At 40.9% G+C, this 23,578-nt stretch overlaps 3 protein-coding genes across 6 annotated transcripts in view; 2 read left to right on the top strand and 1 right to left on the bottom strand.

Moving 5' to 3' along the window:
- Nucleotides 1-4,133: 4,133 nt before the first annotated feature.
- On the bottom strand, nt 4,134-20,487 carry psen1 (presenilin 1). 2 transcript variants are annotated; one of them, XM_077560040.1, is made up of 12 exons: nt 20,339-20,487; nt 19,240-19,349; nt 12,061-12,158; nt 11,302-11,597; nt 10,089-10,230; nt 9,080-9,147; nt 8,785-9,005; nt 8,580-8,678; nt 7,358-7,453; nt 7,129-7,296; nt 5,646-5,764; nt 4,134-5,509 (listed from the first exon to the last, which is right to left on the bottom strand). In XM_077560040.1, the coding sequence occupies exons 3-12, from the start codon at nt 12,094-12,096 to the stop codon at nt 5,354-5,356; spliced, it is 1,401 nt and encodes a 466-aa protein (XP_077416166.1). In that variant the 5' UTR covers nt 12,097-12,158; nt 19,240-19,349; nt 20,339-20,487; the 3' UTR covers nt 4,134-5,353. The 2 variants fall into 2 exon arrangements, with proteins under 2 accessions (XP_077416166.1, XP_077416165.1); XM_077560039.1 differs by lacking the exons at nt 19,240-19,349; nt 20,339-20,487 and adding an exon at nt 13,285-13,416.
- LOC144046721 (enhancer of rudimentary homolog) lies at nt 14,328-15,753 on the top strand. The gene is made up of 4 exons (XM_077560041.1): nt 14,328-14,446; nt 14,973-15,060; nt 15,189-15,309; nt 15,503-15,753. The coding sequence occupies exons 1-4, from the start codon at nt 14,444-14,446 to the stop codon at nt 15,603-15,605; spliced, it is 315 nt and encodes a 104-aa protein (XP_077416167.1). The 5' UTR covers nt 14,328-14,443; the 3' UTR covers nt 15,606-15,753.
- LOC144046612 (BRD4-interacting chromatin-remodeling complex-associated protein) overlaps nt 17,458-23,578 on the top strand; it is a 14,235-nt gene continuing 8,114 nt past the window's right edge. For 2 of the 3 annotated variants that reach the window (XM_077560033.1, XM_077560031.1), the window contains exons 1-7: nt 17,458-17,600; nt 18,001-18,181; nt 19,281-19,326; nt 19,724-19,766; nt 19,855-19,920; nt 20,388-20,570; nt 21,145-22,320. In XM_077560033.1, the coding sequence (XP_077416159.1) occupies nt 18,181; nt 19,281-19,326; nt 19,724-19,766; nt 19,855-19,920; nt 20,388-20,570; nt 21,145-22,320 (1,515 nt within the window). In that variant the 5' untranslated portion in view covers nt 17,458-17,600; nt 18,001-18,180. Of the gene's footprint in view, nt 17,601-18,000; nt 18,182-18,279; nt 19,327-19,723; nt 19,767-19,854; nt 19,921-20,387; nt 20,571-21,144; nt 22,321-23,578 lie in introns of those variants that run through there. The other variant, XM_077560032.1, reaches the window with a different exon arrangement.

The raw sequence follows: 23,578 nt of genomic DNA, 5'->3' as shown, positions 1-23,578 counted from the left end.
CACTTTCATTTTCTAATATTGTGATGAGCTCATTTAGTCAACAAGTTCGAGAGACTGGTGTTGCTAGGCGACCACAATGCATCCCACCCAAAATATTGCAGGCAATATTAATTTCTTTCCCTAACCCAAATATTACATGTGATTCACTTTACGTTAATTTAATAATATCTGTCCCAATACTTTTGCTCACTTTAAAGTGGATGTGTTCAAACAAGTGGTGCTTTTTTCCCCATCTATTCATTCTTTGTATCCTCATGTAAACTTACGAATATACCGTATATTTTCCCACTTATAAATGTCCTCATGTTGTCCCAAAAGTGTTTGTGCGTGTCTTGACGAAAAGCTTAGAATGTAGTTCATGGGCTTGTTGGTGTTTTTTTTTTTTTTTAAGACCTTCCCAAAGCGACAATTTGGCTTTGCTTTTATGATTAAGCAACATTTAAACCTTCAATCAGGCCCTTTAATTAGCATTTTTCCATCAAAATCAAAGGGACGGCACATCGAAGGGATTTTCGTTTTTTTTGGTCCAAACGTGCACAAAAATAACAGCGAAACAGGATTAATTGGCAATTTTAAAGAGGAAATGGCGAGTGTACACCCATTACTCTTTAAAAAAAAAAAGAAAAAAAAAGAGACGCAATGAGCTGTTGTGTATAAATAAACATTGGCTGTAAAGTATAATTGTCACATTTGGACGTGGATGCCGTTCACAGAGGAGGAGTGAGACCTCCCTTGACAAGATCATTACCAGTGTAAGCGGTCCAAACCACGTGTGCGCGCGCGTTAAGTGTTTACGCCGTGCACTTCTCAGCGAAATGGTTGAAAACCACGCTCCCCTCCAACAAAAAAAAACAACAACTTTTTTTCTTCTTTTTCTCAAGGGAGGTGACTCGGGGCCAACATTTGCGAGTGTTAAGCTCTCCCACGCAGCAGCCGGTGGTGGCGCGTGATTATAGCACACAATGTCAAGCAGGCTTTTTATACCCCCGCTGATTGTATAGCGCAATAATCGCCCGTCAGCGACTTTGGTTACGTTGCGTTCGTGTGGAAAATTGGAAAGAGTTGACCTTGGATCTTCGGGAGAGGGGGAGAGAGAGAGAGCGGGCGAGAGAGCCAGAGAGAGATAGGGAGAGAGAGAGACAGCGAGAGAGAGAGAGAGCGAAAGAGAGATAGGGAGAGAGAGAGAGAGATTTACAGCGAGAGACAGCGAGAGAAAGAGTGAGAGAGAGAGAGAGAGAGAGAAAGAGAAAATATTTCCATCCCTGCGTTGAACAGTGGAGACGCAGTCACGGTTTGGTTTTATCACAAAATTCAGAAGACGTTAAAACGGCCAAGATGTCGTTTTGTACCGGGCTTCTCAACACTCAATGACAAGTGAACTCAGTTGCAGGTTGAAGCGATTTCTGAGCCGCTTTCCAATTAGGGCAATTGACAATTCCGAAATGGCGTCACAAGTCAAAATGGCGGTTTTACGATGCATTCGAGGAGGGTTTGAAGTCAGATTTGTTTAACTTGAAGTGGAGTGAACCAGTTCCGCCCTCAAAGCATTTGAGGCAAATGTAAACAACAAAGATGGCGAATCGCAGACCCAAAAGGCGTAATCGAATCGTGAGACATTCAAAGATTCCCACCCCTAATATTTTGGTGTGGAGTTTCACCATTTTGGAGGTAACGCAATAATTTAAAATTTTAATGTGAAATTCATCACGTAACATTTTTCCTCTGGTATGGCAGCAATGCGCTGATGATGCAATATTTTTGGCGTAAAATGGTCAACATTAAAAACTTGTCCCCCAAAAAATCTGTATGTGTTGTAAACATCAAAGAGGGAAAAACAAACCTTTGAAATTCAACCAATTTATTGCATTTTGCTTCCTAAAAGACTCTTAACACATTTCTCTTCAGTCCAATCCGCTCCGTTTGTGTGCGCTGCGGTGACGGAGTATTTTTAGTTCCGTGCCCCAAAATAGCTGACCGTCCACTTCCTTCGCCGGACGGCTACAAACAAAACCTTCAGAGCTGCCGGCTGAGCTTGTGCGCTTGCCGCTCTTTGGCGTTGAAGGCGTACTTGGTGTCCTGGAGCTGGTCGATGAGTTCGCGGGCCTCGCGCATGTCCCCGGCCAGCTGTCCGTACTTCTCCACCAGCTCCTGGTTCTCCCGCCGGAGTTCCACCACCAGCTGGCTCAGCTCGTCGTTCTGCCGGCCGCAGTGCGCCTTCAGTTGCTCCATCTCGGACAGCGTGTCCTCCATGCGGCGGACCAGGCCCTCCAGCTTGTCCTGGGACATCTTCGTATCGTCAACGTTTGTTTAGGTGACTGCAGTTCCCCACACTGGCGGTTATTCTCACCTAATATCCTCCTGGTTCTTCCCAACACGCTAATCTCATTAGGGGATCTATCTTGGGTGATGCCGAGGATTTGAGATGCCGCTTGGAATTATCCCCAGAACAGCTTTGGACATGTTGTACTTAAATTGCCTTGAAAAGTCCCCAAAACGGATCAATTCTTTAAGAAATGCTGATATTCAACATTAATGGACACAATGCACAAAATGCCTTGAAGAAGTTTGGAAATTTAGCCATAAAAGGTGTTGAAATGTCCTAAAAATTGGGCTTTTTACAAAAAAATGGATTCAAGATATTGAGATTGGATGTGATAAATTTAAAACTGTATCTTGTCTGTGTCCAGAAATTTCTGCAAAATAAATCCTTCGAAGGACCTGTTCACCGATCTCCAGTCTGTATTCAGAAAATCAACATTACATTATAAAAAAAATTATAAAAAAATAAATAAATATATATATATATATATGTGTGTATATGTATATATATATATATGTATATGTATTATAAAAAAAAAAAAAACATTTATTAAAAATTTTTTTAATTGATTTGTTGGGTTAAAAAAAAGAAAAAAGAAAGGAGAGCAATGATGATGTCAAATCGAATGAACAATACTGAGCTCTCCTGTGTAAAAAAAAAATAAAAAATCAACATTACGAACACGCGGAAAACTTAAGGATCGTTTTCTTTCAGATGTGATCAATTTAAAACGGCTACCAAAAGTCCTGAAAAGAGGTTCATCAAAATAAAAAAATAAAAAATTACATTTGCCGTCGTCTTGCAAGTGTCTCCCAAAACTCCTGGAAATGGATGTATTTTTTTTGTTTGAAATAGTTCTGAAAATCAAGGTTCCTAAATTAACTTGAAAAAAGTCCCCAAAATGGATTTATCAACGAAACGTCCTCAAAATGATCCCCCAAAACACATGAACATTGAGCGTTCTACAAAAATGCCTTCAAAGTTTTGAAAAATGACAATCTACATAAAAAGCTTCCAAAAGGGACATGTTTGAATAAAATGCCTTAAGAAAATACAGACAATGGACATATTCAACCTAAAATGGCTTCCAAAAGGCCTGAAAGTTATTACAAAACAGACGTATTTGACAAATTCACAAAAATTCCAAAAGTCCTCAAAATTGACATGTAAGAAAAAAATGCCTTAAGGAACACCTTTGAAATGTTAATTTATATATTCAATGGCTTCCGAAAAGTCCTGAAAATTCAGGTTCTTTGACTTAAAAAGCCTTTCAAAAGTCCCCACAATTGACTGATTAGTCAAAAAATGCCATTAAAAACATTTGTAAAAATTCTTATAGTAAAAACAGGTTTTTACTATAAGAATGGCTCGCCAATCCTAAATATTGAAATGTCTACAAAATGCCTTGAACGTTTTGAAAATTTAAATATTCTACACAAACCGCCTTCAAAACCTCCTGTAAACTTATTTAAAGGCGTTCAAAAGTTTCTACAAAAATGACAATTTCTAAATTGATTCTGCATCAAACGCCTTCAAAACGTGCCCAAAAGGGGCATACTATACATCAAAAACTCATTTCACATTTCTCCAATATATGCCATCCAAATTTTGGATTATAGACTGATTGTCCTACCAAGCAGTGTTGAAAAAGTCCCCAAAAGCTTAGTTGCCTTCAAAAAGTCCAGAACAAAGAAATATTGTACAAATAATGCCTCAAACTTTTTTTTTTTTTTTTTTTTTTTAAATTGCGGTATTTCACCAAAACGCTTTCAAGGGTCCCATTTTGATTGAAAGGTGAAAACAAAGAATTGCATTGACTTCAGTGATTGTTTATTTAAAAAAACAGAACCAAGTGAACACATTTAAACTCGCAAAAAGACACGATGCATGTTAAAGGACACAAAATAAAGCAAAGTCAGCCCAAACTGTCCGTCAAACTAAAAAAAATGCGTGTATGAGAAGAAAAGCGATGACGCGGCGTCGTACGCATCACTACTTGTTATTATTCATATTCAAGCTGTTCAAATCCTTCCACGGCTCTTGGACTGCATGTGTGATGTCGTGCGTATTGAACTTTACACTGTCCCGGGGGCACTGCCACATTCATCCATACGAGCTGCCCCAAAAAATTCCGTGTCGGCGTCACCTGTCGGGCATTTCACATCCAAATCCCGCAAAATTGCCGCCAGTGAAAATGCCGACTTTAGGCGTCTTAGATTTTTACCCCCATTCCATGTTGGTTGATACAAACACAGAAAATTCGGTTGAACTGTGGCACCCTTTAACACCGCTATACCCTTACACGCAGATATTCCCTGGTTGACTACCCTTACACGCAACACTACCTACAAAGTTGGAATATTCCCGTGCCGACTGATGCCGGCATATAAAAATGCTTGTCGGTCGGACAGTGATAAACATTACATGCCGGTTGTGACGTTGCAAAATACCCTTTCACGCTGTTACGGCTCTGGTACTACTTCTGAAGCTGGGTTGATTTTGCCCCCCAACCCATTATTTTTATACAGCGAAATGTGGAAAGAAAAGGTGAAACTTGACACCCCTTTTTCCAAGGCGGGACATTGCCTCAGTGAGAGAGGATGGAAAAGGGTCTAAAAAATAAAAAATAAAAAAATAAAAAGGAGACAGTATATGTGTGAAAGGGGCCGTAAGATCTGGACTCTTATTTCGAAGATCCTGGTGTTTGTGGGCGGGAGCGAGTTGGACAGCTTTGACAGTCGCGGCGCTGAAAGCGACTTCCTGGTGTCCCTGAGCAAGGCACCTGCTGCCCCGGTCGTAGAAGAACCGGAAAGGCTCCGTCTCGGCGTAAATTAAAAAAAAAAGGTGGAAAAACATTCTCGCTGGGAGTCAATCAGAGTTTTGCGTTGCTAGCCTGAGACAGGAGTTGGATCAAAAAAAAATAAAAAAAATAAAAAAACAGCGAGGAACGCCCTCCCTTCCTCTCAGCTGGAACAAACGACTCATCCCGTCCTGTCACAGGCAAGTTTTTCATGAGGAGAAAGTTTGTTCCTGCTAAATGTAGAACTGGTGAAGCGCCAGCTGGTCCATGAAGGGGCGCACCAGGTTATCGGTGGCAAAGTAGAAGACCAAGCCGAAGAAGATGGAGATGGGCAGCGCGGGGAGCGCCTTCTTGAAGATGGCCAGCAGCAGCAGCGTCAGACACAAACCCTGCGGGAGGGAGAAACCACACGCCACACAAGGGAGGGGCGGGTGGGGTGCGAGGAGGGGTGGGCGGTTACGTCAAGCCGGCGGCTTATTTACGACGGCGCCGCCGGGGGTGGAGCGCGGCTTTGCGGCCACTCACAATGAGGATGGCGACGAAGCAGGCCAGCGTGGTGTTCCAGTCGCCGCTGGCGGCGGCCGAGGCTTTTCCCACCAGCACGCTGTAGAAAATGAAGTCTCCCAGGCCCAGCTTGACGCCCCCTGGGGATACAGCGGGGGCGGACGTGACCACCACGCGTGCGCGGGCTCCCTGCCACAATGTGATGACGGCCCCTCGTTCGCACCGCCCCGTGTCATTAGCGCCCCTTGTCCCGAGATGCCCTTCACCCTGAATGGCCCTTGTTGCCCCCTCCTCATGAGTATAGTGTTCATTTCAGCAACCAAAACTAAACTAAAATCATTTAGTCAACGCACATTTTTCACCCGACTAAAACTCTCATTAAACGAATGTTGGCTAATTTACTAGCTCGTAGCATTGAGCCATTGTAGCCGCTTGTTGATATACTGTAATTGTGTGTCAAGTTGTTTATCATCAAAAAGGAGAGAACATTTTGTGTGAAAAAGTTTTGAGAACCAAAATGTTCAACATAATCTGCTGACAAAAAAATACACAGGGGTAAAATGATTGTCCTGATTAAAACCAGAAGAATAAAATAATATTTTCTTAAGACTAAAATGCTAGATTTCTAGTCGACTAAAAATGGACTAAATAAAAATGGAATGAGGTTGACTGACTATGATAAAGACTAACAAGCGTGATTGAAACTGGACTAAAACAGACTAAATTTAAAAATGGCGGATAAAATTAACACCAGTAAAGTTGAGCCATTAATCGAAATCAAATCGACAGCGCAATTATTATTTTTGATCATGATTAACTCATTTACTCCCCAAAACGTATAAATACGTTCTATTTTAAAGGTTGTAAGTGCTCCAAAGACGTATTTATACGTTTTTTAAATGTGTTTATGTTTTTAATGCTAGAGCATACAGAAGGCTTTGATGCAGCCTCTCAACTGCAAAGAACGGTTTGAAGAAATGGTAATTATTACACAAACGGCCAGCAGGCGGCAGCAGAGCTTAGGAAATAAATCAGGACCATGTTGAAAAAAAACCCTCAATTACTCAGATTTCTAAATACATTTGTGAATAATGATGAAACTTAGCTATATTTCTAATGCTAATTGCTGCAAAACGGAAACAGATAGAAATATACTTTTTTTCCCTGATGAAAGAAGAGACTCTAATCTTTCTTTTGGTAGGTTCCATGTTTTTTTTAGCAATAGAACACAATATTCTGTGGGCCTTGCAAAATCAGTCAAAACCCAGTCAAACAAATTGAATTGGGTTGTTTTAGTGAAAATGGCTGCGAGTGAATGAGTTAATCGTTTACATAACTGTTTTAAAATTGCCCAAATTTGGAATTTCAGCTTCTCAACAGGAGATCTTTGTCGTCCTCCGTGAAAGCAGACTGATTGTTTGTGTGGTTCACGTTGGTCAACGATGATGAATACTTTTGGCCAAACCCTTCCCTATTTTTGCTGCATTAAAAGGTTTCCACTCACGCTCCTCGTCGTCATCCTCGACGGGCGGCCGGTCCGAGGGCATCTGCTGGATGTGCCGCCGGGTGTCCTCGGTGGACTGCATTTGGCCCAGCTGGTGCTCCTGGTGGCTCACCCAGGACGGCGTGAAGCCTCCGTTGTCCCCCGACGGACTGGCCGGCGCCGCCGAAGCTGCGCACGGGCGTCCGTCAGCAACGTGGACGCGTGCGATCGGACGGGAGGCGGCGCTCACCTGCTTGAGGCTCGGGCTGAGGCGCCGTCGTGTCGTCGGGGGTCCTCTTGGGCCACGTGTCCGCGTCGGCCATGTTGACCAGCCACACCATGGTTGCTGCGGGAGGACGGAAAGTTCACATTCTTCTTGCGTTATTTCTATAAAACGCCAGCGTGGCTGCCGGCAAGAATGTACTGACACTTCTAATCTGGGTTCTCGCGTGTTCTTCCTGTGTTATTGTGGCTTCCTCCCACATGCCAAAAACACGCATGATATGTACCCCCGTGGTTGATACACTGAAACACACGTGTTATCGTGATCCCTAAATGCTCGTTAATGTTTACAAGAACACGCCTGAGGTTGCGGCTCTAAAGCAAGTGTGGTGAGCATGCGGCATGTGGGTCACGTATGACCCCAACGGCAGCGTTTGATGCGACCCCGTCACTCAAGGCGAAAAACACAACTTGCAGAATGCTCTAATGACTATGTTAATGTCATAGTTTTCCATAAAGCCCCCAGAATAGGGTCTTGTCCAATTAGAACAAAACACGACATCATCATCATGCCGCTTTAATCCAGACCTGATCCAGATTGCACGCTTTGTGAATGCAACAAGGAAAATAAGGTTTCTGACGTTCGCAAGCTTCTATTTCTGTCTAATCTCACCCAATTTGAAGATGTCAAAATGTGTTTAATCTGGATCTGAACCGGATTGACCATTTTGCAGCAATGTTAACGTAACATCAGGACCCATTTAATAAATTCAAAATCTTATTGTTTTATCACATTAGAGCGGCGTCTTTTTTTAATCCAGACTTGATCCAGATTGTACATTTAGAACAGATATAAAAGTTTTGATTAATTGTGAGTTAACTATTGAAGTAATGCAATTAATTACAATAAAAAAAAGATAGAAAAAATACTTAAAAATTAGGGGCTTCAGGCGATTAAAAAATGTATTCATAATTAATCGCATAACTTCACGATTAATCATAAATTATAAAACTGCTCTAAATGTAGAATAAATAAAAAAATCTAGGTTTTCATACTCTTGTTGACAAAAGTGGAAAAAATGTTAAACTAATAGAAATAGTTCAAACGAATTTTTGACATCTACAGCCGCCAATGGCAGTGAATGAGTTAATCATGATTTCAATATCAATAAAACCAACTGTGATTATTATTATTGTCCATAATCTCCCAGCCATAGTGTTGTACTTTTAGGTGTCCGAAATGTCCTTACATGAATAGATGAGGGCAGGAAAAATGGGCTCATTCCTCTCCTGAGCCGTCTCCACCAGGATCCTCAGAGGGCCTTTGGGACACAGCACCGCCAACAGATCTGAAAACAGAAATGGTCATGAGGCGGCGGCTGGGTTAAAAAAAAGTCTCGGCAGGGTGTGTGTGTGGGGGGGTGGGGGGGTTGACTCAAGGTGGGTCATACTCACCGTAGACGGATATGACAGCGAGTATGAGCCAAGCGGTCCATTCGGGCAGGTACTTGATGAAGACCAGCGCCATGAGAGCACTGATCATGATGAGGTAGCCCTGCTGGAGGCGCAGCGGCCCCTTCCAGTAGATGCACAGCATGCCCACCACGCCGAAGTTCCACACCACCACCGCCAGCGTCACGTAGTCCATGGCCACGTTGTAGGTTTTGAACACCTCCCTGGTGGCGTCAAGAGGGTAGGATATGATGTAAGATGGAGGATGGGTGAAATGAGAGGAGGGGGGGGGGCTTACTTGAGGTAGAGGTAGGAGAAGAAGAAGAGCAGGGGCAAGGAGGAGATGAAGAGCCAGCCTTGGATCACCTAAAGAAGAACAAGTCAAGTGTTAACATTGCCAGCTGAAAAGTCTTTTTTTTTTTTTTTTAGATGCTTCTGCTTCAGCTGTTTTGCAGTTTAAAGCCCCTTTCACACTGCCTGATGTGACACTGTGTTATATTAATGGGATCGATAGGGGATCATTTTAGCAAAGCAAAAAAAATCTTAATTTAAGGAGACTATAGCTGGAATTTCATGAGAAAAAAAATTAATTAGTATTATTTCATTTTTATTTTTATTTTACAATAAGTCACATTGTAACAAGGAAAAAAGTCACTATTTTATGGGGGGGAAATATTGTAGGACAACAGCACTATTATGGGGGAAAAGGCGTGACTTTAGCCAAATAAGAATTAAGTTTTACTTTGAATTTTATTTTAGGTGCAAAAAAAAAAATACTGTTTTATGACAGAGGAAAATGTAACTTTTGAGGAATAAAATTGCATCATTATTGCAAAAATATTTTTGGGGGTTGAAAAAAGTAAACACTTTACTAGAATAGAAAAGTTGTACATTTATTAACATGGGAATTTTTTTAATTAGTTTTAAAAAGGTACATTTTAGTCAGAAATTTTAATTTTACATAAACTTGTGGTTTTACAAGAATTATTCTATCTTAGTACACTTGTTTTTAAAAAAGTAAGTAAAATATGAACTTTTGCAGAAAATAAGTCACAATTTCAGTACAAAACAGCCATTTTACGAGATTTTTAATTTTATGACTAAAATTGTACTATTAATACAACACAAGTCTAATTACAGCCAAAAAGTCAATTTACGAAAAATCTTTAGTAATTTTAAGAGACTAAACTCACTGTTGTTACAAGAGAGAAACAGTCATAATTTCGTCCCCCCCCCTCAAAAAAAAGCTCTTATCGGTGCTTCTTTTTTTGCCGCGTCTCAGCGTGAAAGTGTCGGGCGTGACGTACCCTGTAGCAGCGGTACTTGTAGAGCAGCACCAGCACCAGCGTCATGACGATGATGACGGTGATCATGATGGTGGCGTTGAGGATGGAGTTCAGCACCCGCTGGCCCACCGTGTCCGTATCCTCCGTGAACGGCGTGTAGATCCTGGCGGCCGGGTACATCATCATTAGATTAGAACAATTAGCCGCGAAAAATGGCCAACTTGAGCTGAAAATGTTTGGCGAGTGCAGTGCTTCCCAAAACTGTGAGTTGTAACTGAGGGTCAGCAAAATAAAAAAAAAAAGGCATTCTTTAACAAGAAAGAATACGGCGATTGACGCTAAAACCAATTTATAAATCAATTACTCTTCCTTACTTCACCTTTGGGCCAATTAAAACTCTGATATGATTGTGACGAATCACATAAATATGACATGCCATTATGAATTAAACATTATTTTCAACAGTACGCATATTATTACAATACTATAGTCATATTTTTTTTTTCTAGAACTAAAAGCGGATTATTACAGGAGAAAACTTTTTTTTTTTCCGAGAAAAAAGGTAAAGCTACTGAATGTAAAATATTCCATTTCGAATCACTACTGCCACCTGCTGACGAAAAATGAAACTGCACATATGGTTCTTCACATACACATGACGTCACATCCGCGGACGGGGCGCGGGAAATTCGAACCCGAATCCGGTCTGAAAACTGTTGGCCAGAGGCTTGCAGGAGTCTCCATTGTGAACAGCTAAGGTGTTAATCTACTAATTAGAAGGCATTTCAGTCATAAATGGTCAAATAAAAAGCTTACTGTAAAGTTATTTTGGGGAATAAAGTTCCATATTGCAGCTTGAACAAAAGATATATTTTTACAGGAATACTCTTTAGTTCTAGACCAAATTCTGACTTTTCATACTTTGGTCCAAGCTAACCGTGCCATTGTTCTTGAAAACATAATCATAGATTATCAAATATAAATTTGTTATTGTAGCATTTTTACTTTTTCTGGTCAACAGGTAAGTTTTTAATGGCTTTTTTATATTATTATTTAATTCTACTTAATTGCTATTTAAGGGTACAGATAATAATTATGTGTACTTAGCATTAGGATTATGAGAGGGTCGTTCATTTTCCCCCCAACACTGAAAAAGTTTGAGAACCCATGGGATAGTGCACGAAATACTGCAATGGCGCCACCAAGTGGCCGCGCCAGGTTCTTGTCCACTCACAGCCTCTGTCCGTCATTCTGCGTGTAGAAGCTGACCGACTTGATGGTCGCCACGACGACCACCATGCACAGCGTCACGGGGACGAAGAGCATGATGACGTGCTTGGCGCCATACTTGAGCGTCAACTCCTCATCATCCTCCTCGTCGGCCTCCGCCACGCGGGGGGGCCTGGCGGAGGGGGGCAGGCCGTTCTGCTCCGGACCCCCAGATCCTGCCCCTGAGCCACCCCTGGACCGAACTCTGGTGGTCCCGTCGCCTTGGTTCTGCTCAGTGCCACCGTTGGCATCCTGTTGGTCCTGAAAAGGCCAGATGCAAATAAATCCATGGATAACCGCTCACAGGTTGGCGGGCAGGCTTGGATGACCAAGTTTATGACCAAATCCGGACACATGCGATGAGTGCAAGAGTAACGGTGACAAGAGCAACTATTGCTGAAATAGGAGTCAGGTGGCGCGAGGGACGTAACATTTGCTGAAGTACAAGACAGACGTGTCTGTACTCGATGCTGCCTACAAATAAACATGAAGTGAGCGTTTATATCAAAGTGTGTTTGTGAGAGAGCGCAAGTGCTTATGTTCAAGCATTGCTACCGCAAATCAAATTACTCCACAATGGTGCTTATAAAAGTGGACTTTGACTGTGCATGCATGGACACACCTTTATGTATGAAATTACACACTCATTGTGACACACACGCACTCGGTCACACGCGTTGCAAGTCTGTATTAAGCAATCATTTTGCTTCCGTTTGACACTCACCACGTTGTTTTCCACGTCTTGAGTATCGTTGGCCATGTTGAGACGTGCCGACGCTGGTCCTCACATGCAAAGCGAATGATGATGAAGTCGCCGTTGCCCTGAACGAACATGAAAAGGCGCAGGATTGTGTCAGCAGTTTCACCGATCATTAACACTGAAGACGTCCATTAAATGGCGGCAAGCATGAGGAAGTGAATAAAGGAAGCATTTGGGTCACATAAGACTAACTAATGACAATTCAAGGAAAGCACAGTCACAGACTAAAGCAAGAAACAAGATGACAATTAAGTCATAATTTTACCTTGAATAATCACAATTTTAGTATGACAAGTCTTTACAGAAAAAAACACCTAAAAGCTACAAATAAATAGAATATTTAGTAAATAAAAAAAATGGCGTTTTAACTGACCTGATCAGGCCTATCGGGTCACTATATGTGGCCCACATAAGCAAATAATGTCTGTCTACTTCCAAATATCTGTGACTTTGAGCGTGTGTGGCTTTAAATTGCTGGACATGGCCTGGAGAGTGATGTGGGAGTTAGCAAATAAAAGTTGGCCGTTGTGAGCTGAGATTAGTGGTTGGCTTACCTGGCTAAACGTTAGCCAGTCAGCGTGTTGTTGAGTACCTGGGCATCAGTTGTGGATGTAGCAGCTCAACGCATGGATGTGTTATTATGTGTTTATTTTGTTACCATTTGTTCAATAAAACATTACTAACGAGCGGTTGTAGGCTATAATAAATTAGTTGACGTCGATGCTGTCAAACTTTATACAGTATTTTTTAATTATTATTATTTATTCTGTGTTTATACTCTACGATGCCATTTTTCTTTATTGAAAACGTACCAAATGTTTTTTTTATATTGCAAATCGAAGAAGGAAAAAAGATGCAATTGTAGTTAATATTTTATGACCAGTTTGGCTACAATACCAAATGAGTTAGCGTATGTAAATGAGTATTTTTGTCACTTCTGTGCTCCACATCACCATGGGGACAACATGTTTGCCACAGACAACATTGGACATATTTGGACGTCTGCAATCACCTGCTATGTTATGTTATCATTTCACCGAGCCGCTAATGCCAGCGAGTTAGCAACAATGACATAGCGGCACAACAAGCAGCAGCGGCCGCCCGCGCCAGCTGGTGAATATTTACACGTATAACGTCTCAGTGTGAATGCGGTTTCCGAAGAGACGGCTTCAAATAATTGAAACTTACCGTCAACAAACGGCAAAGGACGAATTGGGCGTTGTAGACCAACTGAGTAGGTAAATACGGGCTCCTAACCGGAGTACTTTCCTTTGTTCTTCCTGTTCTCTATCAGCCTACTTCCGGATTGTGCTGTCGAAATTAGCCTCCCTCGCATTTTGTCTTACAGGTTAGTTCCGCCTTAAACGCATATTTTCACGTTATATCAGAATTTAATATGTTATTAGGCAACTATTGTTAGAAACTTGGTTTTATGAAAATACCATTTTTTATTTTATTTTATTTTTTATTCATGCGTGAGTTCAGAGGACAACTTTTCGCTGCTGGCTACTTCCAAAAAATATATAAACAAACAAACAAACAAATAAATTAATGTTGGCTACTTCCTGGGTCCCAAACACCCCAAGCAATCGTGTTGATAATCTTGATAGGATAAAGACGTGTAATTTACCCGCAAAACATTTGATTAAGAATAAAGTGTCATTTAAAACAATTCACATGTGAGCGCAAAGTTCTTCTGCATCGGTTTAAAAAAGACATTGATACTGATTATTATTTTTGGTAAAGTTTTGTTTTGGAATTGCCCATTTTCTGCAAAATTACATATTTACAGTTTTATTTTCATTTATATAGGACCACATATTTCCCTTTTACGGAAGCGTGCTCTAAAAATATATTGTCTCATTTATTTGGCTTCAGCAACTATCCATCAGTTATTGGCTAAATAGTATATTCACATATGTTAATACACTAATACAAATTTATTTATTTATTGCATATTTGAAAATGAAGCCAAACTATATTTTGGGACTATGGGACAGTCTACAAATGTGAACGCACATAAAACTGTGAATTTGCGCCCCCTGGCTATTGTGTTCGTATGTTCAGTGTTTCTAAAGCATAATAAAAGTACCCCCCATGTAAAGTTCACATACATTTTTTTAACACATTCACTGATTATTGAACATATTTAAAAAAAAAAAAAACTAATTTTGATTAAGTTACATTTAAAACGGAACTCAAGTTCTTCAAATAGTTGTGTCGGTTTTTTTTTTAACATTGTACTTCCGGTTCAGAAGTCAACTCGTCCAAGCAACAGCGACAGAAACGCGACACGGATCGACAAACCTTTACAAAAACCGACCCAAGCCCAAACCACATTCAAAGCATGGTATGTAGGATGCTCACTAAATTCATTTTCGTTTCAAGTGGCAGCCGCGAACGTGTTACCCGGTCCAATATTTTTATTGCGTATTTTGAATCAGTAAAATCGGCGCCGCTTGCTAGCTTTTGGCTAAAAGTTAGCATAAACATGGCCAAGTGAAGCGGAGACTTTGATGAATTAACAGCAGGCGACGCCTGGCATAAACTGCGTTTTCATGTTTTGGAATCAATAAATGACCTTCCTCACTAAAAAGTAATTTCATCACTTAAGTTGAGAATGTTTGCCAAGTTATTTATTTTCTTCATTGTGTACTTCAGGTTGCTCGCAACCTGTACCATTTACTAGGAATTTAGAACTATCACGCGTCCATTTCTGCTTTAATTTCAGTATTACATAAATAAGACACCGAATTACTTTCAGCCGAAGATTAATGTCGCTGCAACTCTGCTTCCCTTCTTCTTCTTTTTTTTAATCAAGTGTATAACTGTGAATGACATTTGGTTTCTTAACACTTGGTTAATGCTTTCCATAGTCTCACACCATCCTGCTGGTGCAACCTACCAAGCGGCCCGAGGGAAGAACATATGCCGATTACGAGTCTGTCAACGAGTGCATGGAAGGTAAAGTGATCATTGTTGTACTGCGTAGAAAGAAATTGTATTCGGTGTTGGTGTTTTTCGCGCAAATATGTGAAAAGGATGCTTAAAAGTGTGCAGCTGTAGTAAAGACTCAAATCTGTCTTTAAAAGGTGTGTGCAAGATGTACGAGGAGCATCTGAAGAGGATGAACCCCAACAGTCCGTCCATCACGTACGACATCAGCCAGCTTTTTGACTTCATCGACGACCTGGCGGATCTCAGCTGTCTGGTGTAAGCACGGCAAAAGGGTCACAATTCATAAATTTGCCTATTCACGTTTGCCCGTGGTAGAATTCTAGTTCAAATACTCAAAGCTCACTTCCTTTTACATTTTAAGGTATGTGTGTGAAATGTTGCGGGGCTCATCAGAGGCACTTTACCGACTCCCGTATAACATGAAACCGCGCTGAACTTTGTTGGTCAGGTACCGCGCCGACACGCAGACGTACCAGCCCAACAACAAGGACTGGATCAAGGAGAAGATCTACGTGCTACTGCGCCGTCAGGCCCAGCAGGCCGCCAACTGAAGGGGTCGGTCGGGGGCCACGCGTCGTCTTGTCGCTTCTTTTCATATACTGTACCCCAGTGTGCGTTGTTGACTTTGTTGTTTCCCACTTGAACGAAGGCATATTTTGTATTTTAAGGTTTGCGTTAAAAATAAAGATTTCAATTACATTATGAACAAGACTGTCATACATTCACATTGGTTTGTTTAGACTCAAAATAAGTCATTTTCTATTTCCGCAAAATAATCAGAGAAATATTGCAATGTTACAAGAATATATATATATATTTTTTTCAATTTTAAGAGGTTACCATTTCTCAATTTTATTTATGTCGCTGTAGATTTTGAGCAGATTGGGTTACTATTACCGATGAATGGGTTATTTTCTGGACCCAGCATTTTGGGTTGAAGATTCATACAAATGACTTGCTGTGGCGACCCCTGACATGGGAAAGTTGCTTTTTTCCTGACAAAACAGTGATTTTCAAATTGGTATTTGTTAACTACAATACTGATAGCCCATTTTTACCCCTTGTTTGATCAAAATCCTGACCCAACATGCTGGGTCAAATCCTCAACCCAATGGCCATGGGTAAAAAATAATCCAGCAGTGATCCTGTCCCTTTTGGACCCAGCGCTAGGCTACATTCTTAAAAGTTGGGTCAAAAATAACCCAACTATGGGTAAAAAAATGGACCAATCCTCTACTTGGGTCAAATTGACCCAATTTAGAGTTAATAAATGGGTCTTTTAGTGTAAAACAACTTATAAATATTGGTCAGCTCCTTTACGTAGGTAAAACAAACTGGGTCATTTTGTGTAAAACAACCCAAAAAGTTGGGTCAAATTGACCCATAAAGTGGATCAGTCCATTTTTGATCCATAATTGGGTTACTTTTGACCCAACTGTTTTTAGAGTGTAGATTTTAACACCTGGCAGTTTTAAAGGGATACTTGACTCATTGAGCCATTTTCAGCAGTAAAAAATTAATTGACCAGAATTAATTTGATAACATTATTTTTCATGTACAATACCTTTAAAAACATTTATATATATTTTTTTTTTACATTTGCTGTTAACTGAAGATAACATCACCTGTGTTGAAGAAGTAGGTAACGACCAATCATGGCTCACTCAGTTTTCTGACCAAACCCAGAAAACAGGTCGTTAACTACTTGTGTAAAAAAAAAAAAAAAATCTTTTAAATGTATTAATTGTACATGAAAAATAATGAAGTTATAAAATTCTTCTGGACAAAATATTTTAACTGCTGAAAGTGGCTCAATGAGTCAAGCATCCCTTTTAAGAGTACATGCAAAAGATACAATCTTTTTTTTTTTGTAAATTATAAAGATTTACATTTACTTGCAATTTTGAACGAATCTGGCGGTTATACATGATGATAAAAAAATACTGTAGTCAAGTTAAAAAGTATTCTAAATTTTGAAAATCACGGCAATTTAATAAAAAGAACGTGTCACACGTCGTTTTACAAGAAACCGCTTTTACGAATTTTATGTGGAAATTAGCATTCGGACGAGAAGTTGTAATTTTAATGGGAAAAAAAAAGTAATTTATGATGATTTATAAAGTTGAAAAGTATTGTAAATACGTTTTTGTGGTGTTTTTTTTTTAAAAGTTGTTTCGCGGTCGAACATCATTTAAACTCAGTGTAGTTATGGAATAGAGCTCGTCGCTGAAGAGCGGGGCTCACCTCCAGCGTTATCCGACTGAAGATGCTCAGGAGGCGGCCGCTCTTCGCCTTGCCACCCGCTTACGCTCACGGTGGATCCGTGTTTTTTTTTTTTTTTTTTTTTCTTCTCCCCTCTCTCTCCCTGCACCTTTGTGTCGTGCGATCGACTCTTGCCGTCTGTTTCTCACACCCACCCCTCTCACACACACACACCACACGCCCCCCCCCCCCCCCGCTCCTGCGTTTAGCATCTGAAAGGAGCCCTGAGTGAGAATCGATGGCGCAGAGGCCCGCTTGACAGGACAATAAAGCACAAAGAAGGGGTGAGTAGTCTCCGTTTTTGCCCTTTTTTCCCTCCCCATTTTCACTCGCTTCTTCATCACAAGACGACGGGCAAGCGTGCGTGCGCGTCTCGCAGCTCCGCGGGGGCCGCAACGCTTCCACGCGCCGCATCTTTTGTCAGCATCAGCCCCTTTTCTCACATCACAACATCCTCATCACCACCCCGCCCCCTCACCACAAAAAAATGATTTGATAACATTTTTCTTGTAAATATTATTCGAGAGGTGGTTTGGGAAGAAGGTGGATGGGGGGCGTGATGTACTAATGCGGTGGTCGGTGGGGTAAACAACCCCCCCCCCCCGTCCCCCTCCCCATGTATTTATTTATTTATTTATTTTAATGATGGGGGTACACTGACTGAGAACTATGTTGTATTTCCAGAGTCTCCGCAGCAGCCATGCTCCAGCAGCCGCCGTCTCCCCGCATCCTCCTCGGCCAGGAGTGCCCCCCCTCCTCCAGCAGCCAGCGACTCCTTCAGATGACCGAACCCGGCCGGCACTCCCCATGAGGCGGCCACCAGCGCTCACACCGACCGCTCTGTATGGAGCCTCTCGCCAGTGAAGTAGGTGCAGTGGGGGCAAGGGGGGCTCCCCCAACCCGCGGAGCGGAGCGGGGGGGGGGGGGGGGGGGGGGCTTTAATAATGACTATAATGGCTTAACTTTTAGCGATGTTGTCCGATGACGTCACTGGCAGGCGTTCTCATAGAAACGAAACGATAATCGTTTTGTTTTTTTGTTTTTGAATTGAACTTTATTTTTTTGGTACAATTTAACAATAAAAATGTTTTTTTTTTTTAAGTACATTTAAACATTTACGTATGCAAAATAATTGAATTTGGAACATTTTGATCATGAACACGAGTCATAATGTTTTAAGTTGAACTTTTTATATTATTAAAAATATTTTTAAAATGGCACAATTTTTTAATATACAACATTTAAAGAAAAAAAAAACCAAAACAGTTGATACTTGAGTTTCTTTCTCATCATTGAATATAGTCATAAACAGTCAGAACATTTAAATCCTAAAAACAAGTCATAATTTGTGGAGTTGAATTTAAACAAAGTTTTAATATACCTAATAAAAAAAAAAAGTAAGAATCTAAAGAAGTTACTGACCGGTTTACTTTTTATTCATACATATATATATATATATAGCTACGTAGCTACGTATATGTAAAACAGTCAGGGCTCTTTGTACTCATCTGGGCATTGGTGGAACATGCATAATGTATAAAAAGTTTTAATATTACCTTTTTAAACGGCACAATGCACCTTTAAATAACTAAAAATTTCAAAATTTAGAATTTCTTTGTAGTACTTTTTATATAAATAACATAAAATGCATTTTTTACATATACATCATTTAAAAGGCACATTTTACTGACCTTTTGTTTTTTTTATCTTCAATTACGAAATTTAAAGTCATTGGTGGTGACATTTTATCATATAATAAATCTGAACTTCTTTTAAGTTATTCTTAAAAAAATGTGCAAAACATGAAAACGCATACAAAATATCTGATAAAAAAATAATACAATTTACTGGCATTTTATTTTTAATTATGTTAGATCTTAATTTACACACACACACATAATGAGAGAAGACATTTTCACAGACCTGCTGTTTATGTGTTTAATATGCGGGATCTTCCTCTGCAGTGGACATGGAGGATGAAGACGGGACTTGTCTTCTTGATGTTTTGTGGTGAGTTTTTGTCCTAAAATGGGCTAGAAAATAGCACAGCACTGTATGAAGTTGTAATTGCTCCAGGTAAAAAAAAAATTAAAAAAATACTCTTAGTATGAAATACAGTGGTAACTTGAGTATATGAGCTAATTTGTGCCATGATTGTGCTTTGAACTCAAAGCATTTAGAATTAGAACCACTGAACATATTTTTTTGCTACTATTCAATGGACATTGTGCGGCCTCCTCTGGAAATAAAAGAGCCAAATGATGGCTCAGATTTTGGGAAAGAAAACTCACGAGTTGGGCCACGTGTGCCTCATGGCATCGCCGTAGATGAATTTGTGATAGCAAATTTTTATTGCCAATAAAAAGTGCGTGTTTTCAGACGGAATTGTGACTCCTTTGTGTTTTAGTGACCCCCAAGCCCTGAACGACTTCCTTCATGGGACGGCTGAGGTGACTAAAGAAAGAGGGAAAATCTTCCGCAGCTAAGTTGATTGCTTCCATTTTAGCTCTAAAATGTTTCCTCATTTCCTACCGCCAGCTGCAGACCGAAGACCTGCTTATTAGCGCCTCCTCTGGGGAGACGTCCCTCTTCGCAGATGCCCCGGTGAGTGTCGATCAGGTGGCAAGTGACAAAGTACAAATAATTGGCAGATTTTTTTTAGATATCTGTGCTTTATTTGGGTGTTTAATTTATTATATAAAAAATTGCATTAATGTTTCTAGTTTTTTTCTTTTTCTTCCTGCCATAAAATAAAATCATTGTCAAAAATTCATCTTAAACTCAAATTGAAACTGATGGGAACAAAACATCCACGTGCAATTTTTTAGTGGTGGGAAATTATTATTATTTTTATTGGTTAAATTTTTTTTTTTAAGAAATTCAAAATCAAACTCAGATGGCACACATACATAAAGCTTGTGGTATTTTGAGACCGTCCAAGTTTGAATTTCTAACAATGATTTGGCACCGAATTGATTGACGGTAAAAAAAAAAAACAAGAAAAAAAAGAAGTCACCGCTACCTTATGTACAGAGTGTGAATATGTCTTCCTGTCTCTTTGCGGCCTCCAGAGTCCCGTCTCACTGCTGGGGGATGACGGATGCTCCCCGAGTACGCCGCCAACCGGCTGCGTGGATCTCTCCTTCCTGGAGGAGGCCCTCCTCTCGTCACCGGAGGGCGCAGACGACCCCGAGCGGGGGGAGGTGCCGCAAGGGGAGCCTCCGGTTGCACCCGGATGCCAGTCGATGGAGGAGGTAAGAATTAGTCAAGGAATACTTTACACCAACTAGACATTTGCAATTTACAGAAAAAAATGTGTGTGAATGCTGAAATTCTGAATGAAAATAGGGATACATTTGGAATGATATTGAACGACCTGGAATGGAAATGAATGCAGAATTTTTTTGGTGGTATGTGCAAATTATAGACATGTTGAAAATTGTTACCAAGGGGAGTTAAAATGTGCGGAATCTTTTGAATTTTAAATGAAAACAATGTGAATCTGTTGTGTTGAATGTCCCATTGGGAATGAATGGGGAATTTTTGGTCGAAAATTGTGAATTTTGGGAACACTGTACATTTTTGGAATGGGAAAGGTAATAGCCTGCAAGGCGTGAATTTTGGGAATATGTTGAAACTGGAATGATGTGAATCGGATGAATTATGTGGAAGTAGATGCATGTCAAAAATAACTGCCAGAAGAAAATGCTTTCAGCATTCACACAGTGCATTCAAGTAATGAAAAATAAAAGAAGGAAAAACATGAAACAGGCTCAAGTTGAAATGGTCATGAAACGCAATGAGGCTTAATCAGTGTTGGCTTTGCAGGTGTCGGCGAAGGAGGAAGAGGAAGAGGAAGAGGAAGAGGCTTGCTGCGACATCCTGCAGCAGAGCTTGAAGGAGGCCGACATCACGGAGCAGACCGTCACTCAAACGGGGGACTCACTTTACCCGCCCGTCCTAACGCCTCCCGCGGTGCCGTTTGTAACAAAGGCCGGGGCGACGACCTTGCCCAGAGACACTCAGGCGGCCGTGGAGCCGCCACAACCCTCCTTGCTGGCCGTGGGGCCAGGGTGCCCCTCTTTAAAACCCGCCCCCCCTCCTCAGCTGATGGGGCTCCTACCTGGGAATGTCTTCCCCGTCCCCTCATCGGAGACTTCCTTGGTTCAGAGTTCCGGTATGATTGTCAATAAAGTCGCGAGCACCCGACCTCTCATCACCCCTGCCCCGGGGATCGTCCTGCAGCGCGCCCCTCACCCCATCCAACCCAAGCTGCCCATCAGCATCCAACCAAGACTGGTCCAGATTAGCCCAAAGCCATTAGGGCAAAAACCGGCTCCGGGTCTCACGCTCGTTCCTGGGACCGCCTCTCCAAATATTCTCCTTTCTCAGAAGCCCTCCGCTCCGGCACCCTCTGAGCCCCTCCCCAAACCCGTCAGCCTGCAGCTGCTCAACCAGGGCGGCTCCTTCATGCTCCAACCTCAGGGACTCTTTCAAGGCCAAAACCAGTTCCTTCTCCCAGGTCAGTCCCAGGTTACCATCACCCAGCCTGCTGCCGGACCTCTGCTGACCGCCGCCCCTCCAGGCCCACGGGGGACTCCCTTCAGCGGGCAGATCGTGGACGGCTCACAAATCCTAACCGTGCCCCAGAGACAGCTCAACTTCAGCCCCGTGTTCACCACCACGGGGCAGCTCGCCCTCGGCCAGGCCACCATCTTTTCCCCGACCGTCTTCCAGATGCCGGCGCAGCTCGCCGGGAGCTACGTCAACGGCGGGCAGGGGCAGAGGGCCGCCCTGGTGCACGGACCGGCTCTGGGAAACCACATCACTTTGATCAACGTCAACGCCCCCTCGGTGGTGCAGGGTTTGCCTTTCGCGACTCAACCGGCGCAGGCGGCAGTCACCGACGCCCAGCTGGGCCTCCAGACGGCCTCGGTGGTGCTTCTACCCGAGGGAGGTATCCCTGAGGAGAGGAGCGGCACAGAGGAAAATTTCCATCAGCAGGTGACGTACCCAATCACGTTAGAGGTTTACAACTTGTAGCTCTTTGGTCATGTTGGAACTTGGTGGGAGTAAAGAAGTTATTGTAGTTTGGGGAAAAAAAAAAAATTAATGACGACTTAATATTAGTCTATAAGTTACAGGGGGTCATTTAAGGTGGATAAAAGTAATTTACCAATTGTGAATTTTACACGAGTAAAGAAAAGTCAGAATTTTACATGAAAACAGACATAAGTTACTAGGATAAAAATATGAGTTTTCATTTTGCAGAGAAAATTGGGGAATTTTATGAAAATAAATGTATTATATTTATGTGAGAAAGGCCACAATTTTAAGAAAAATTTAGGAATTTTACATGAAAAAAGATGTAATATTAGTAAAAAATAAAATAAATAAAAAGTTGTAATCTTATATGGGGATGTCATAATTTAAGTTGAATGAGAGTAATTTACAAGTTGTAGTTTTACAATTAAAAAAAAAAAAAAAGGACATTTGGGGGGAATTCCAAGAATAAAAGATCAATTTACGAGAATTAACATTTTTGAATTTTAGCAGAATAAAGTGGGAAGTGTAGGTGAGAAAGGCAGTATTTTACAAAAAGGTGTCATTCAAAATTTTGCACACCAAAAAATTGTCATTGCACGAGAAAAAACAAAAACTAACCAACGAGAATGAAATAATATTACAAGTTGTAATTTTCCAGTCAGAATTTTACATGAAAACAGACATAAGTTACTAGGATAAAAATATGAGTTTTCATTTGGCAGAGAAAATTGGGGAATTTTATGAAAATAAATGTATTATATTTATGTGAGAAAGGCCGCAATTTTAAGATGTTGTTTTTTAAACAAGAAAAATTGAGGAATTTTACATGAAAAAAGATGTAATATTAGTTTTTTTAAAAAAGAGTTGAATTTAAGTTGAATGAGAGTAATTTACAAGTTGTAGTTTTACAATTTAAAAAAAAAAGGACATTTGGGGGGAATTCCAAGTATAAAATATCAATTTACGAGAATTAACATTTTTGAATTTTAGCAGAATAAAGTGGGAAGTGTAGGTGAGAAAGGCAGTATTTTACAAAAAGGTGTCATTCAAAATTTTGCACACCAAAAAATTGTCATTGCACGAGAAAAAACAAAAACTAACCAACGAGAATGAAATAATATTACAAGTTGTAATTTTCCAGTCAGAATTTTACATTAAAACAGACATAAGTTACTAGGATAAAAATATGAGTTTTCATTTGGCAGAGAAAATTGGG

The sequence above is a fragment of the Vanacampus margaritifer genome, chromosome 1 (assembly GCF_051991255.1).
Source record: "Vanacampus margaritifer isolate UIUO_Vmar chromosome 1, RoL_Vmar_1.0, whole genome shotgun sequence".
Taxonomy (NCBI): domain Eukaryota; kingdom Metazoa; phylum Chordata; class Actinopteri; order Syngnathiformes; family Syngnathidae; genus Vanacampus; species Vanacampus margaritifer.
The sequence above is the reverse complement of the archived record's forward strand: the minus strand, read 5'-3'. Positions and strand labels throughout refer to the sequence as shown.